This window comes from Dreissena polymorpha, chromosome 1, assembly GCF_020536995.1.
Source record: "Dreissena polymorpha isolate Duluth1 chromosome 1, UMN_Dpol_1.0, whole genome shotgun sequence".
Lineage (NCBI taxonomy): Eukaryota > Metazoa > Mollusca > Bivalvia > Myida > Dreissenidae > Dreissena > Dreissena polymorpha.
Window position 1 is genome coordinate 12,203,090 of NC_068355.1, and position 15,533 is coordinate 12,218,622.

Sequence of the window (15,533 nt, forward strand, 5' to 3'; positions counted from 1 at the left end):
GCCGAAATTCAACTATATGCCCAATAGCAAAAAGTATACTTTTTCCCCAAAATTTGCTAAAAAATTCCCTATTGGGAAAAAACCCGCTAACGACATCGGCTGTTTGGCTTTTTAACAAAACGAAGTCTTATCCTGTCTCGTACGGGTTTTAGACTATACCTCGATTTGGTTATTGTCGGCATTATTCGTGTGCACGATATTCTCTGTGTTGTTCAGGCGCTCATTTTAATTGCGACGAAATTCAAGCGTTTTGTGATTCCGCTGCATGGAAAACAAATATGTTGTGCAATTCGAAATATAACTTGAAAAAGATTCCTAAGCAAAACCCTGGCGGCAAAATGAAAACTTTTTAATTTGTTAAGCAAGCGTCATTAAATAAATAAACATCGTCAAGAAGTACAAGTCTTCCCATTGAAACTCCTTTCATTGTTAATGATAGTAATTTTCTAACAAGTGACTCTTTTGCATCGTCATTGTTGATTTCCGAAAGCCAAGTGCTGCATGATATTCAACATGTTGAAAGCCGTAGTTCTTCAGAAGAAGATGAAGCGCCTCCTAAAAAAATGGTGCCTGATGTGACTGAAGACTTTGTGTGAGCTTATTACGTGGAAAACTGTTGATCATGATGGTGTTTGTGATTAAAGATGCTGAACTCATTCATGTAGTTTTAAATCCCAATTTATTTTCCCAATTTCTTGAAAATGCCGATAAAATTCCCAATTTGAAAGCCATGGGCTATCTTCCCAAAAAAATGAAAAAAAGCCCTGCCAAGGGGCGGGGCATTTTTCCTTATATGGCTATATATGGCTATAGTAAAATCTTGTTAACACTAGAGGCCACATTTATAGTCCGATCTTCATGAAACTCGGTCAGAAGATTCATCCCAATAATATCTTGGACGATTTCCAAGGGGCGGGGCATTTTTCCTAATATGGCTATAGCAAAATCTTGTTAACACTCTAGAGGCCACATTTACTGTCCGATCTTCATGAAACTTGGTCAGAAGATTCATCCTGATAATATCGTGGAAGATTTAAAAAATGATGCTGGTTGGTTGAAAAACATGGCTGCCAGGGGGCCGGGCATTTTTTCTTATATGGCTTTAGTTAAACCTTGTTAACACTCTAGAGGCCACATTTATTTACTGATTTTCATGAAACTTGGTCAGAAGATTTTTCCCAATAATATCTTGTTATCTCAGGTGAGCGACTTTGGGCCTTTCAGGCCCTCTTGTTTAATATATCAAGACTGTGCCTTCCAGCATTTGACATGTTGAATATATATGGAGGTTTGCTTGTTTATTGTATCTTCATATGTCAATCCTTCATTATACATTTTGGTTCTTTGATATGTAAAGACCTTTTCTCATTTATTAAGTTAATTTTATTTGTTTATCCATTAAATGTTTTTAACACTTTGAAAATAACAAATTTGCATTTAGGTCAATTTTCAAATATGTTGCTTTATAATCTGCAACAGCTTGGTAAATATTCTATACATTTATGTACAGATAGTATTTATATTTTTGCTCTCCAATTTCCTATAGTTCATTTGTGGGACAAAAAACTAGACAACAATAAATGGATTGAAAATGGCTGGTGCAGAGCGCCAACCGGCATTTATTAATTGTCTAATGCGTAAGCAAATTAGTGAAAAGAAATCAGTAAAAATATGCAACATAGTTTCATAAAGTTGGACGAACAACAAAGTCCTGAGAATATGGATAATCTCAACATGACATGTATATTATATTATGCAAGCAAGAAATATAGTATGGCATACAATATGAACACGAATATTATGCAAGAATTAAGCATTATATTGCATACATGAAACATTCAAAAACAACAACAACAAAAAACAAGGTAAAAGAGCAAGGTTTCAATGTAAATAACCGAAGAGAAAAACCACAACAAAAAAGCATAATGACGACGGAGGATAGGTAGGGATGGTGGTAAAAATTGTTTTTTTTTAAAACAATGATCTAGTATTTATGTTACCAATTGGTTTCTATAAATGCAAAGAAGAATGTCCTGGCAGCAATTTTCAATTGTGGGAATTTTAATTTCTGCTAGTTTATTTTAAACCCCCATTTTCTTGGGTCCCTTAAATGACATTCTATTTGATGTACACTATTCAGATGGTCCTAATAATTTGTTAACCCAAAATAATTTGCTTGGTCTTACATCAAAATGCTTCCTACAAAGCTTTGATATTATGATGGATTATTTCTATGAAATTATTAACAAAAACACTAAATTTTACCCCATTTAAACATGGCTTAAATTTGACTTGCTTTTGGATTTAAACTAATTTGAAAGGTCAAAATGTTTATTAACTCAATTTTCCCAGTACTTTAACATCAAAACTAGTTACTTAAAAGGGTTGATACTTTTGACAAACACTTAGCACACTCATATTTTGTGACATCATTTTGCCTTGAAATTGACCTTCTTTTGGACTTAACCCTTTGCATGCTGGGAAATTTGTCGTCTGCTTAAATGTCGTCTGCTGAATTTCTTAAATCAGCATTTTCTTTTATTTTGTTCAAAGAATACTATCAGAAGAGCAAACAGTTTGGATCCTGATGAGACGCCACATTTTGTGGCGTCTCATCTGGATCCAAACTGTTTGCAAAGGCCTTCAAAATTCGGTTCCCGCACTGAAAGGGTTAAATCAATACCTTTTAAAGATCATGTTGTTGTATTAAATAATCATTCTTTGTTGATTCTAATTGACTCTTTTTGCTCAATCTTTAAAACATTTTTTTTCCTAAAACGTGGGCATATTTATTTAACTTGCTTTAACTTGTTTTTCTTGCAGTTGATTCTGGACTTGATGTTTTTTTAGCAATTATGATACCACTGTTTTCCCTTTTTATATTTGAATAGCTATTTCGGCAAATGTTTAAGCAATGTACACATATTTAAAAAAATCTATGTTGTGTTGTTTACTTAGCATGGCATAATTGGAAACTTGGTAAGAGTTTTTAGAATAAGGGTAAATTGCAACAACTTTAAACCCATTAACTTGTTTATACATGTTCATTAGAAATATAAAAAAATTACTAACATTTTCATTATGCATACTTCTTTTTCATGAAAAGACGAAAGTGGTTGTATGAATGGAAAAATAAGAAATTAGTCTCCTAGAAGTAGATATTTATCAGGGATATAAAATCATAATGGATCCCTAGATCTGCCTCTTTACAAGAAGAACAAGTTTGACAAATTATAATTAAAGCACTTTGTTATGATAATTTGTTAGATTATTACCCTTTATGTGATTCTTAACTGTCGTGAGTTGATCTGGTTTTTGACCTCCATTATTATGTATATGTATGAAACACACTTGTTTGTACGAAATCCCTTCACCTTCTGTGGCAGTGGTGTTTTGAGATAGTATCCCACCATCATATTCTGATGGTTTTGCTCTAAACTGTATTGGATATTGTCTATTGAGGGTACTTCTAATGGTTTGGATTATGGTATTAATTTTGGTATGTTAACGGTTTGTATATCAAGGATAAAGATAATAGATGTTTTTTTTATATTTCTTGTAAAACATTTTGGTGTAAAAATTGGGATCTATTATGTGGATGAAATAATTGGTAAGTATTTTGTATGCCAATTCACAAATTCTATGTCATGGATTACCCAATTACATTGCTTAAAGTTGTATATCTCTGTAAAATGCTCATGTACAAATATTATAATTGAGCAGCGCTCTGTGAAAAGGGGGCTTAATGCATGTGCGTAAAGGCTTGTTCCAGATTAGCCTGTGCAATACGCACAGACTGTTTAAGGACAACAATTTTATGATATTTTTTATGTACCGGTAAAGAAAGTCTCATCGTGGCAAAAATCTATTTTAAGCAGAAAGTGTTGTCTCTTCCTAGCCTATGCAGGACTGCACAGGCTAATCTGGAACGACACTACATGCATGCATTAAACCCCCTTTTCACAGATCATGGCCCATTTTAAAACAAATATAACTGATACTAGGCACAATCTTGATTTTAACTGTAAAAAGTAAGAAATAAAATAAATTACTTAGATGCAATTCCATGGAGTTTAGTCAAGTTAGTGAAGTCAACACTGATTTTGTTAGCAAGAAAACAATAAAAGGGGCAAAACATAGTCTGACCTTGAATGCCAATGTGCGACTTTGAAATTAATGAAGATTATAAAGTGTGAAGAAAAACATGCCGGGCCGGGATTTTTTTGGTCAAAATAGAGATAAAATCAAATGAGGAATTTACCATGAACAATGTAAAAATATATGTTAAAGAAAGAAAGAAAAACGCAAAAGCAGTAAAAAAGTTGGAAATGTTGGTAAATTGGAATCAAAAGTGTTTGCTATACCAACTTTCAACTGCATGTAAAATACAACTCTTTACTATTTGGAACTAGTGTGTTTTTTGAAAGAGTAAGTATTCCTTGGGTTTTTTTCCCCTATTTTTTTAGGTAATAAGGTATAATGTAGTTCCTATCATTTTTCATTATTTCACATTTTCTTGACCATAATGATTTGTTTTATTCACTAAAGTATCTATTTCTCATGAAAATATTGATTGTCCTTCTTACTGTCAAGGATATAAAACATTTTCACACCAAAACACACAAATATAATGAAAAAACAATTATTTTTCTTGCTTTTGATATCGACGTAAGTCCTGTATTTTATTTGCACTGAGCTGCATGTTTGGGAATAATAATGTGTGGACTGGAAGACTATAAAGTGCATAGTTGTCTGGTTTCTCTTCTTGCTCATTGTAGTCATAGTTGTGCATGTGAGTGACACCTCCCAACCAATCGTAAAGAGTGCCCCATATGCCAATAGTAAAGTCTCTCAAATTTGTAATTGTCAAAGTCATGAACTTAATTATTACTCTACTAACATTTAAATACATGTATCCCATTGTTTTGTTTGTGAATGACCCCTTTCAATAATTCAAACAGAGCCGCCCATCTGGGAGGACTTTGATGAGGATGAGGATGTAGTAGACCTGCGAGCCAATCACGTGCTTGGGGGCGTGTTCCATTTCAATCTGATGTCCCTCCCACCACAGCCCAAGATTGTCAATGACTGGGTGATTACAAGATGTATGCTGGAATTGGAATTATTTGTAGAAATTCTAGATTTTTCGTTGTTGTCTCTTTATTGGGATGATATATTGAAATAAATTAAGGAATCCTGCAAACATCTTTTAAGATAGATTTCTAATTAAGAATCGTATATTTTAATAATGTTAAAATAATGTCTTTTGGATATTTCTTAAGATCGTTTGAGCTTGTTAAGCACGGAAGTTAAAATGACACGGTCATAAGCATCTAAAAAGAATTTTAATGGATCTCTAGCAAACGTTCTAGTGTTTTGAAACAACGGGACATGATAAAATGCACTTCATGCAAATAACCTAGCTTGACCTTAAAATGGTTCTACCCTACATTCAAAGACTTTAAGACATGGGGGAATGGAGGATTACCATGAGTATGCTTGCATTTGTGGATGTTTGGGTTTGAGTACCATTTTAACCTATCATCAGGTATTGAATGTGATTAAATGAATTTCAGCTCATCTTTTTGAGAAATGGGACATAAACTGAATATTTTCATCGTTCAAACAATACAAATATTCATCGATTATATTCAGAAAATGGTAAAAGTTTGAAATTATTTGAACATTTATTTCTCACACATTCCTTTTTTGCTCTTGATCTGTTTTTTAAGACAAACCATGTTGATTGCTCACACATATTTTTACCCTGATCAGTTTTTAAAGAGCAGCCATGTATATTTCTCCCCATGCGTTATGTCTCCAGTGGTGGACCCACCAAACATAGAGTACATAGAGTACATAGCTGACACGATGAACCCTATCGTCAACAAGGAGGGTCAGTCTCCCATCCAGCCGGACAAGGGGGCAGACCAGCCCAAAAGGGACGACAGACCCCCTATTACAGTTCACATGAGGTGCCATTTCAAATAAATATTTGTAGCAACTGCATTACATTTAAAAAAAAATAGAGCTTTTTGATTAAGTGATTATTGGTGAATATTACGCTTTGTTCTTTTAATCAGTTGACTATATTGAACAAGCTGACCGTGTGATTTTACACTCTAAAAAACAAACACTTTAATTTTAAATCAGTTTTTTTTAACACAACAATCTACAGTCTTTTGGGATAATCTAAGCTGTATTTGAACATTTTAATGTATTTTTTTTTTCTGCCTATTTTTCTGTGTTCTTGTTTTTTTTGTTATTTTCAAAAGATAGGTAAAACATTTTGAGCTGATGGAATCATCAGAAAACATAGAGTAATGTGGAATATAAATAAATCTATCTTGCTTGAATATCATTATATCAAGTATTGTGTTCCTTATCTGTGTATTTCAGACTGCCGGAGGACTGCCTGTTCACTGAGGAGCCCCAGATTGCTCGCTGGGATGAGAAGAAGAAACACTGGCGGCAGGATGGTTTCACGGACTTCAAGTACATTGAAGGTAATCGGTTTGTGTTGTCTTCTTTATTTACTCTGAATTCTTTTTAATCAATTAGTCTGGTGCGTTGAGAATGAATCACAATTTGAAGAAATCAATTAAGTGCTTTGATCAGTAAGTATCGGATCACAGAAATGTTTATGTGTCTAAACATTATTTTTTACATGTTAATGAATTAGTTTATTTTTATTTTCCTAGAGACACGGATATTCACATTTAAGACGGCCTACTTTGGCACCATGGCACTACTCCAGGATGCGCACATCAACATGCCGTTCCAGTCCTGGGAACTACGGCCTCACAACACCAACTCAGCTGTCCTCACCATAATTGCAGCCATCATTGAGATAGAGATTGAGATAAAGGTGGGTAGAGGTGGCCAGCATTGATATAGATACTTAGATATGAGAAATTGATATAGAGGAGTGATTGATATGGATGCTGAGATGTGAATTATTGATATGGATACTTAGATGTGATTGATAGATATGGTTATTGATATATGAGTGATTGATATATATACTAAGAAATGAGTGATTGATATGGTTATTGATATATGAGTGATTGATATATATACTAAGAAATGAGTGATTGATATGAATACTGAGAGATGCATGATTTATATGGATACTGAGATATTAGTGATTGATATGGATCCTGAGATAGAAATGATTTTGAATGTGATGTATTCGGTAAGTATTGATTAAAGTAGGTTGGGATAAGTAAAATTGTGATATGGATCTACACAAATGTCTGTAAAGTTAACAACATTGAGATATTAATTGAAATACAGATGAGTGTTTCATATGCAGTGTTGAGATAGAGATTACAAATAGGGGACAATTGAAGGGCGTGTTTGAGATAGATATAAAGAATGTTGAGTAATTAAAGGACTGTATTGATTTAAAGATTGAGAAAAGTTGGTAATGGAAGGCCAGCTTTGAGATTATTATGGTAAATAAGCTTTGTAGTAGAGTCAAAGAATGATAGGTATTTGTAGGGTAGCTCTGAGATAGAAATCACAAATACGAGATTCAGACAAAGATAAGCAGCTTGTTGATTAGAGTTAACCCATTTATGCCTAGCGTCTAGAAAAAAGGCCTTGGCAAACATCGTAGACCCAGATGAGACTCCGCATGATGCAGCGTCTCATCAGGGTCTGCGTTTTTTGCTTAAAGGAATTTCTGTTAGAAATATTCTAAATATAAAAATAAATATACTAGACATCCCTAATTTTGGAAATGAATTTATCCAATTCTGAAGGATGGGAGAGTCCACTAGGCATAAATGGGTTAAAGAACAGCTGGTAATGGTAGGACAGCTTTGAGTGCGGGTATGTCTGGAGTATGATTGTTATATAGATTGAAATAACAGCGAGGTAGGAAAGGAAGCAATGATATAATTTGTGTTGTGTTCTGAGAAAATTGGGCTTAATTGCATGTGTGTAAAGTGTCATCCCAGACTAGCCTGTGCAGTCCGCACAGGCTAATCAGGAACGACACTTTCCTCCTAAATTGGATTTTTGCTAAGAAGAGACTTCATTTAAACAAAAATGTCATAAAAGCAGAAAGTGTCGTCCCTGATTAGCCTGTGCAGACTGCACAGGCTTATCTGGGACGACACTTTACGCACATGCATTTTGCCCAGTTTTCACATAACAAGACACATTATGATCATGAAGATGGGTAGGGATCTATAGGCAGCATTGAGGTTGATGTTGAAATATATCATAAAGGTGTATTCAAGATGCTAATGCTCTTTATTAGTTAAGACATGCACACTGCAATGTGTTTATATGATACTGTCCTATGGCTACACAGGACGCCATGTGCTGCCTCAGCAAACCAGATGACAAACCGGAGCTGGAGCACATCAAGGGCAGATGGATGACCCCACTGGATCTCATCAAGGTCAGCCCATGAGAATTAGCAGTTACACTAAGCATTCCTTAGGTCTCATATCAGGGATTAGGCTGGGAACTGTATGCCTAACATTTCTCTACAAGAAGCAGTAGTTGTACTCTCCATCCACATTATTATTTCTTTATACAGAGACAATAGTACAAGCATGCTACATAAAACTAAGAGTCTTTGCGGGCCCTTCATTCATTTTAATAAACATAAGAATGATTTTAATATATGACAATAAATAATGGCATTAGTGGAACACATAAAGTTGTTTGAATATTCATGTAAAGAAACATGTTCTGCAGTAAATTGATACAAATAAATGAAGTTTCTGTGTTTTCAGACGTTACGAAGGGTTGGCATCAATGTTTTCCCAGCAGACGACTCCTCCAAGTACGTCAGCATTCAGGACAAGGTGAGGTTGCCTTGCATAATCGCTATCCATGGCAGCTATCTTGATCGTTTGAAATTGTAATGTTCAATTGAAAACTTGTTATTTATTTCTCAAAACATTACATGACTATATTGTAATGTTAAGGGTTTTCTCAGGATTTTGTATGATTTGTTTGCACAATTATATATCTTTTCTCATAATGCTTCAACAAAGAATTCATCAAAATACAAGAAGATGGTATCTGGTCTTGTTTTGATTTATAATTTTTAATGATTTGAGATCATATTTAATTGACTCCGAAATGAAATTTCGTTAATTTATATGATTTCATAAATCTTTTTATCTGGCAAGTTCGTGTATAGGTTTACTTTAACATTATATTGTTAAAGCCAAGTAAATAAGTAAAGATTTTTTAAATAATTTATATGCTCTACTTTGGTAAGTTTAAAAACACTTGATTGAGTATAGAACATTTGATCTTAAGAGTTCATTTAGTGACAACTTAAGATAAAACCTAGATAAAACCTTCTCTTAGAGCCTTCTGACCATAAAATACTGATTTGAAATAAACATTAATAGGAAGTCACTGGTGGTAGACCCCTGGACAAGGTAACAGTTCAAGTTATAATTGACCAAGCATTTAGCCAGTTTATTTCAGATGTTGATTTTTTTTACATTTTTCTACGTGTAAAAACTTTTTCTGTTATAGAAGACGCAACTTTTTTTCCAGACAAAAGTTGAATTTGTCTTATATTTAGATGCATCTTATAATGGACAACAACTAAAAAGTCAGAATTACACTAAGTTTGAGTAATAATTGCATAAATGTGCAAGTAATTAATATAACCATTTTTTGTTGTTTTCATTAAACAATTTTGTTTTACACCAAAATTGTTTACACACTACAAAAATAAGAATTGAAGTACTTGCTATATGTACGATGTACAGTTAATATGTTATTGGTTTATTATGCCCCCCTCGAAGAAGAGGGGGTATATTGCTTTGCACATGTCGGTCAGTATGTCGGTCAGTCGGTCCACCAGGTGGTTTCCGGATGATAACTCAAGAACGCTTGGGGCAAGGATCATGAAACTTCATAGGTACATTGATCATGACTCGCAGATGACCCCTATTGATTTTGAGGTCACTAGGTCAAAGGTCAAGGTCACTGTGACCCGAAATAGTAAAATGGTTTTCGGATGATAACTCAAGAACGCTTAGGCCTAGGATCATGAAACTTAATAGGTAGATTGATCATGACTTGCAGTTGACCCCTATTGATTTTCAGGTCACTAGGTCAAAGGTCAAGGTCACAGTGACCCCAAATAGTAAAATGGTTTCCAGATGATAACTCAAGAACGCTTAGGCCTAGGATCATGAAACTTGATAGGTAGATTGATCATGACTCTCAGATGACCCCTATTGATTTTCAGGTCACTAGGTCAAAGGTCAAGGTCACAGTGACCCAAAATAGTGAAATGGTTTCCGGATAATAACTCAAGAACGCTTATGCCTAGGATCATGAAACTTCGTAGGTAGATTGATAATGGTTGGCAGATGACCCCTATTGATTTTCAGATAACTAGGTCAAAGATCAAGGTCACGGTGACCCGAAATAGTAAAATGGTTTTCGGATGATAACTCAAGAACGCTTATGCCTAGGATCATGAAACTTTATATGTACATTGATCATGACTCGCAGATGACCCCTATTGATTTTCAGGTCACTAGGTCAAAGGTCAAGGTCACAATGACCCGAAATAGTAAAATGGTTTCGGGATGATAACTCAAGAACGCTTATTCCTAGGATCATGAAACTTGATAGGTAGATTGATCATGACTCGCAGATGACCCTTATTGATTTTCAGGTCACTAGGTCAAAGGTCAAGGTCACAGTGACAAAAAAACATATTCACACAATGGCTGTCACTACAACGGAGATACCCATATGGGGGGCATGCATGTTTTACAAACAGCCCTTGTTTAATATAATTTTAAAAAGAAGCAACTCAAGACAAAATAGTTGTCCTAAAATTATTTTATTTTTTGCTTTTAATTTTTTACTTTCCCCAATTATAGCAAAATACAATAAACAAATACAAAATCAGTCAGTTAAAAAGAACCTTTTCAAATTAGTGGCTTTTGGTCCAACAATTTTCTGAAATTCTCAAGTCAATATAAAAAAATCATCACAATACCTCTAATTGAGTCAATGCACATGTTAGATAAGGCCCGAAGGAACTGAAGATGTAAACAGTTGTAATGCTTGAATAAACCTGTGTCACTATCATTAGATTATGTCAGTGGTTTTGAGGCAGTTTGTTGACTTTGTAATACCTACCACACTAATGGGTCTCTACAGTGTACATCTCCACGATAAATCGGGGCCAGTTTCTTGGGACACTGATGAAAGCAACTGTATTTAATCCTTGTGGAAATTGTGCACTTGCTCCATAATATTGCCAATACATTAAAATGTCCACTCAATTGGTACATATACAAATTACCATAGCATATGTTTTTGAAAATTTTATTGTTGTATCCTCAATGAGCAGTATTAAATTTGTACCCAGTAATCCAAACCGACCTTCTAAATTGTAATGTTAATGTTAACCAATGCTAGCCTTAAATAAGCAGTGCAAATGTATTTCTCATTAATACTTATCAATATAAAACATAGCATAAATATTATCCTGCATGTGTACAACATTAAGTCATTTGAATTTAAAGCTTGGGTGTAACGATACTGGGGGACATACTGTTTTTGCCCTGTATGTTTGTTGGTTTGCGTCAAACTTTAACATTTGCCATAACTTTTGCAATATTGAAGATAGCAACTTCATTTTTGGCATGCTTGTGTATCTCATTGAGCTGCACATTTTGAGTGGTGAAAGGTCAAGGTCATCCTTCAAGGTCAAATATATCGGTCAAAATCGCCCATTTAATATATACATAACTTTTGCAATATTGAAGATAGCAACTTCATATTTGCCATGCATATGTATCTCATGGAGCTGCACATTTTGAGTGGTGAAAGGTCAAGGTCATCCTTCAAGGTCAAAGGTCAAATATATGGGGGACATAGTGTTTCACAAACACATCTTGTTAAATTACATGTAACTATGTCAGAAAACATTGTGTTTTCTTTTTGATTAAAGTTTTATTATTATTTATTATTTGCAGTGCTCTATGAAAAGGGGTTTAACGCATGTGTGTAAAGTGTTGTCCCAGATTAGCCTGTGCAGTCCACACAGGATAATCAGGGACGACACTTTCTGCCTAAACTGGATTTTCATAAAGAAAGGTTATTCTTTAAACAAAAAAATACAATAAAAGCGGAAAGTGTCGTCCCTGATTAGTTTATGTGGACTGCACAGGCTAATCTTGGACGACATTTTACGCATATTCATTAATCCACTTCCTTGTTCACAGAACACAGCCAATTTGATTTTTTTTACATTTTTAATTGTATATAATAACATGCAAAAGTGACTTAAAAAACATGTATGAATGCATACTATGGAATATTTCTAATTAGTTCATGTGGGTGTCTTATATTCTCTTATGCCTCTTATGTATCACAGTTGGTTAGCGTGTGGCTATCATATTAATTAGTGAAATTATCATTTTGAATGATAAATAATCATATTATAACAAAAAATAAACTTTTCTGGGGAAATAAAAAATCCCCATCATATATATATATATATATAACAAGGTATCCAACTCAAAATCACCCGAAAACAGGGTGCATAGCTTCAAACAGCCATAACTTCATCAATTGTGCAGCGATTTTGAATATCTTGGTCTTATTCAACGCAGAAATGAATTTCCTTTTTGGCAATATTTTTTAAATGCTGGGTCAACTTTTAAGAAATATCTCGATACACAACTCGCTTGACCTACTTAACATCGATAAGACATGATAAATGAATGAAATCTTCACGGAGTAAAGGGCATTTTCCCTGCAAAGTTCACGGACCTCGATACCATAATTCAATAAAACGTATGAAAAAACATTCTTACCATGCTTGCCGTTGCATTATGCATCAAAACTAACTGTCCAGCGCTGTTCGAAACCTTTGTTTACATACATTTCAACTAACCAACATTTTAAACACACAAGTGATTTCATTGGTCCAATGCGAAGGTGTGTCTTTGCAACTGACGATTTCATTCAATAATTCTGTCTGATCGGTATCAAGTAGGTTTTGCGAGATGTGTATTGTGTTATTTCTTAAAATTTGACCCAGCATTTGTAGAAATATGACAAGATATATATATATATTTCTAGAAAGGAAATTCATTTCTGCGTTGAATAAGACCAAGGTCGAAAAAATCGCTGCACAATTGATGAAGTTATGGCTGTTCAAAGCGATGCAACCCATTTTCGGCTGATTTTGAGTTGGATACTTTGTTATATATATATTTGATAGTGAAATTATTTTTTTTTCAGAAAAGTTGATTTTTCGTTATAGTATGATAATTTATCATTCAAAATGATGTTTTCACTAATTAATATCATAGCCACACGCAAAATTTGGAAAACTTGAGTGTTTCATATTCTAACTTATTTTTAGGAAAATGCAATATCTCATATGTGATTGCTATGGTTCCCTTGTTCAAGTTATTTTTTGTTCTGATTTGAGTTGTCTTTGATTGCGATGTTCTTCTAAGATGTTAACATTTTGTATTACTTTATAATGCCCCTCCTTGAAGAGTTGGGGTACAATGTATATAGTTTTGTGCTTGTCAATTGTGTAATTGGTCTGCAGGTCTCTCCATAGAACATTTTGTGTATGCAAGAAGTCTGGAGAATGATTTGATGTTTGAAAATATCTGGTTATTTTTTAGGAAAGAACACTGCCTGTTGATTTTAATGTCTTCTGGACATCCGTCTATTTCACAGTGGCCTGTTAACTAAAAACAGTTTACTCTATAAACTGTATTTTTTGCACAATGTGTAGAGAACTTCATTGTTTAAGCAATGCTGGCTACATGGAAGGAAAGGAAGATGCCAAGTAATTTCTGAGGCTCAGATAATTGGCTTGTTAAATGAAAATAGTTTGTAACTAATCTGTGGAAGACAATCCATTTAAATTGGAATGCTGGCTAGTCTTTTGGGTAAGATCCCTGCTAATTTCAAGATCAAGAGATTAAAGGCATAGGGGCATGTAATATATATTGTTTATTTAATTATATAAAAGATTATTAGATTTACTATGTAATTTTTTAGGTTATGAAAAACCCATGAACCTGACTGTAAAATTTCAACAGATCAATTTAAAACCTTTTCAAAATAACATACCGTATCGATTTTGAAAGTTTGAATGTAACTTTTGTTGGTACAAAAATTATGTCAGCATTTTGTGTGTGGAGGACATGGGTTTTGGAGATCCAGGTTATAAAAGTAATTATTGAAAAACATGTGCAACATTTAATTCACTCACCAGATGTACTTTATTTAAGCACCCGGTGATTGAGGAGTGGTGCTATGAGCAGATGGCGCTGTGCTCATCAGCCTACGCCTTCTCCTGGTCGAAGTGGAACAGCGAGGTGCAGAATAGGGAGAAAGTGCTCTTCCAGGGGGCGGAGTCTCTGGATGACATGCCCCTCCCAGAGGTGAGTCTATCAGGAGGCGGAGTCTCTGGATGATATACCCTTCCCAGAGATGAGTCTTCCAGGGGGCGGAGTCACTTGATGACATGTCTCTCCCAGAGGTGAGTCTATCATTGGGCAGAGTCACCTGATGACATTCCCCTCTAAGAGGCGAGTCTTACAGGGGGCTGAGTCTGTTGATGACATGCCCCTCCCACTGGTGAGTCTATCAGGGGGCAGAGTCACTTGATGACATGCCCCTCTCAGAAGTGAGTCTTACAGGGGGCTGAGTCTGTTGATGACATGCCCCTTCCACTGGTGAGTCTATCAGGGGGCAGAGTCACTTGATGACATTCCCCTCCAAGAGGTGAGTCTTACAGGGGGCTGAGTCTGTTGATGACATGCCCCTTCCACAGGTGAGTCTATCAGGGGGCAGAGTCACTTGATGACATTCCCCTCCAAGAGGTGAGTCTTACAGGGGGCTGAGTCTGTTGATGACATGCCCCTTCCACAGGTGAGTCTATCAGGGGGCAGAGTCACTTGATGACATTCCCCTCCAAGAGGTGAGTCTTACAGGGGGCTGAGTCTGTTGATGACATGCCCCTCCCACAGGTGAGTCTATCAGGGGGCAGAGTCACCTAATGACAATCCCCTCCAAGAGGTGAGTCTTACAGGGGGCTGACTCTGTTGATGACATGCCCCTCTCAGAAGTGAGTCTATCAGGGGGCAGAGTCACCTGATGACATTCCCCTCCAAGAGGTGAGTCTTACAGGGGGCTGAGTCTGTTGATGACATGCCCCTCTCAGAAGTGAGTCTATCAGGGGGCAGAGTCACCTGATGGCATTCCCCTCTAAGAGGTGAGTCTTACAGGGGGCTGAATCTGTTGATGACCTGCCCCTCCCACAGGTGAGTCTATCAGGGGGCAGTCACTTGATGACATGCCCCTCTCAGGAGTGAGTCTATCAAGGGGCAGAATCTGTTGATGACATGCCCCTCCAAGAGGAGAGTCTTCTAGGGGGCTCGAGTCTGTTAATGAGTCTTCCATATCTCATTAAGGGCCAGTGCATGAGAACCATAACATTTGTTTTCAAAAATTGCACAGTTATTGCCCTTGATTAGGAGATGCTGAAG

General features: G+C 35.5%; 1 protein-coding gene across 4 annotated transcripts in view; it reads left to right on the top strand.

The window, feature by feature from the left end:
- LOC127871172 (dynein axonemal intermediate chain 7-like) overlaps positions 1 to 15,533 on the top strand; it is a 52,197-nt gene that overhangs the window by 32,285 nt on the left and 4,379 nt on the right. For 2 of the 4 annotated variants that reach the window (XM_052413911.1, XM_052413927.1), the window contains 8 exons: positions 4,962 to 5,105; positions 5,825 to 5,975; positions 6,400 to 6,506; positions 6,702 to 6,868; positions 8,324 to 8,413; positions 8,754 to 8,825; positions 9,384 to 9,413; positions 14,274 to 14,426. In XM_052413911.1, coding sequence (XP_052269871.1) covers positions 4,962 to 5,105; positions 5,825 to 5,975; positions 6,400 to 6,506; positions 6,702 to 6,868; positions 8,324 to 8,413; positions 8,754 to 8,825; positions 9,384 to 9,413; positions 14,274 to 14,426 — 914 coding nt within the window. The remainder of the gene's footprint in view (positions 1 to 4,961; positions 5,106 to 5,824; positions 5,976 to 6,399; positions 6,507 to 6,701; positions 6,869 to 8,323; positions 8,414 to 8,753; positions 8,826 to 9,383; positions 9,414 to 14,273; positions 14,427 to 15,533) is intronic. The other 2 variants (XM_052413919.1, XM_052413933.1) reach the window with 1 other exon arrangement.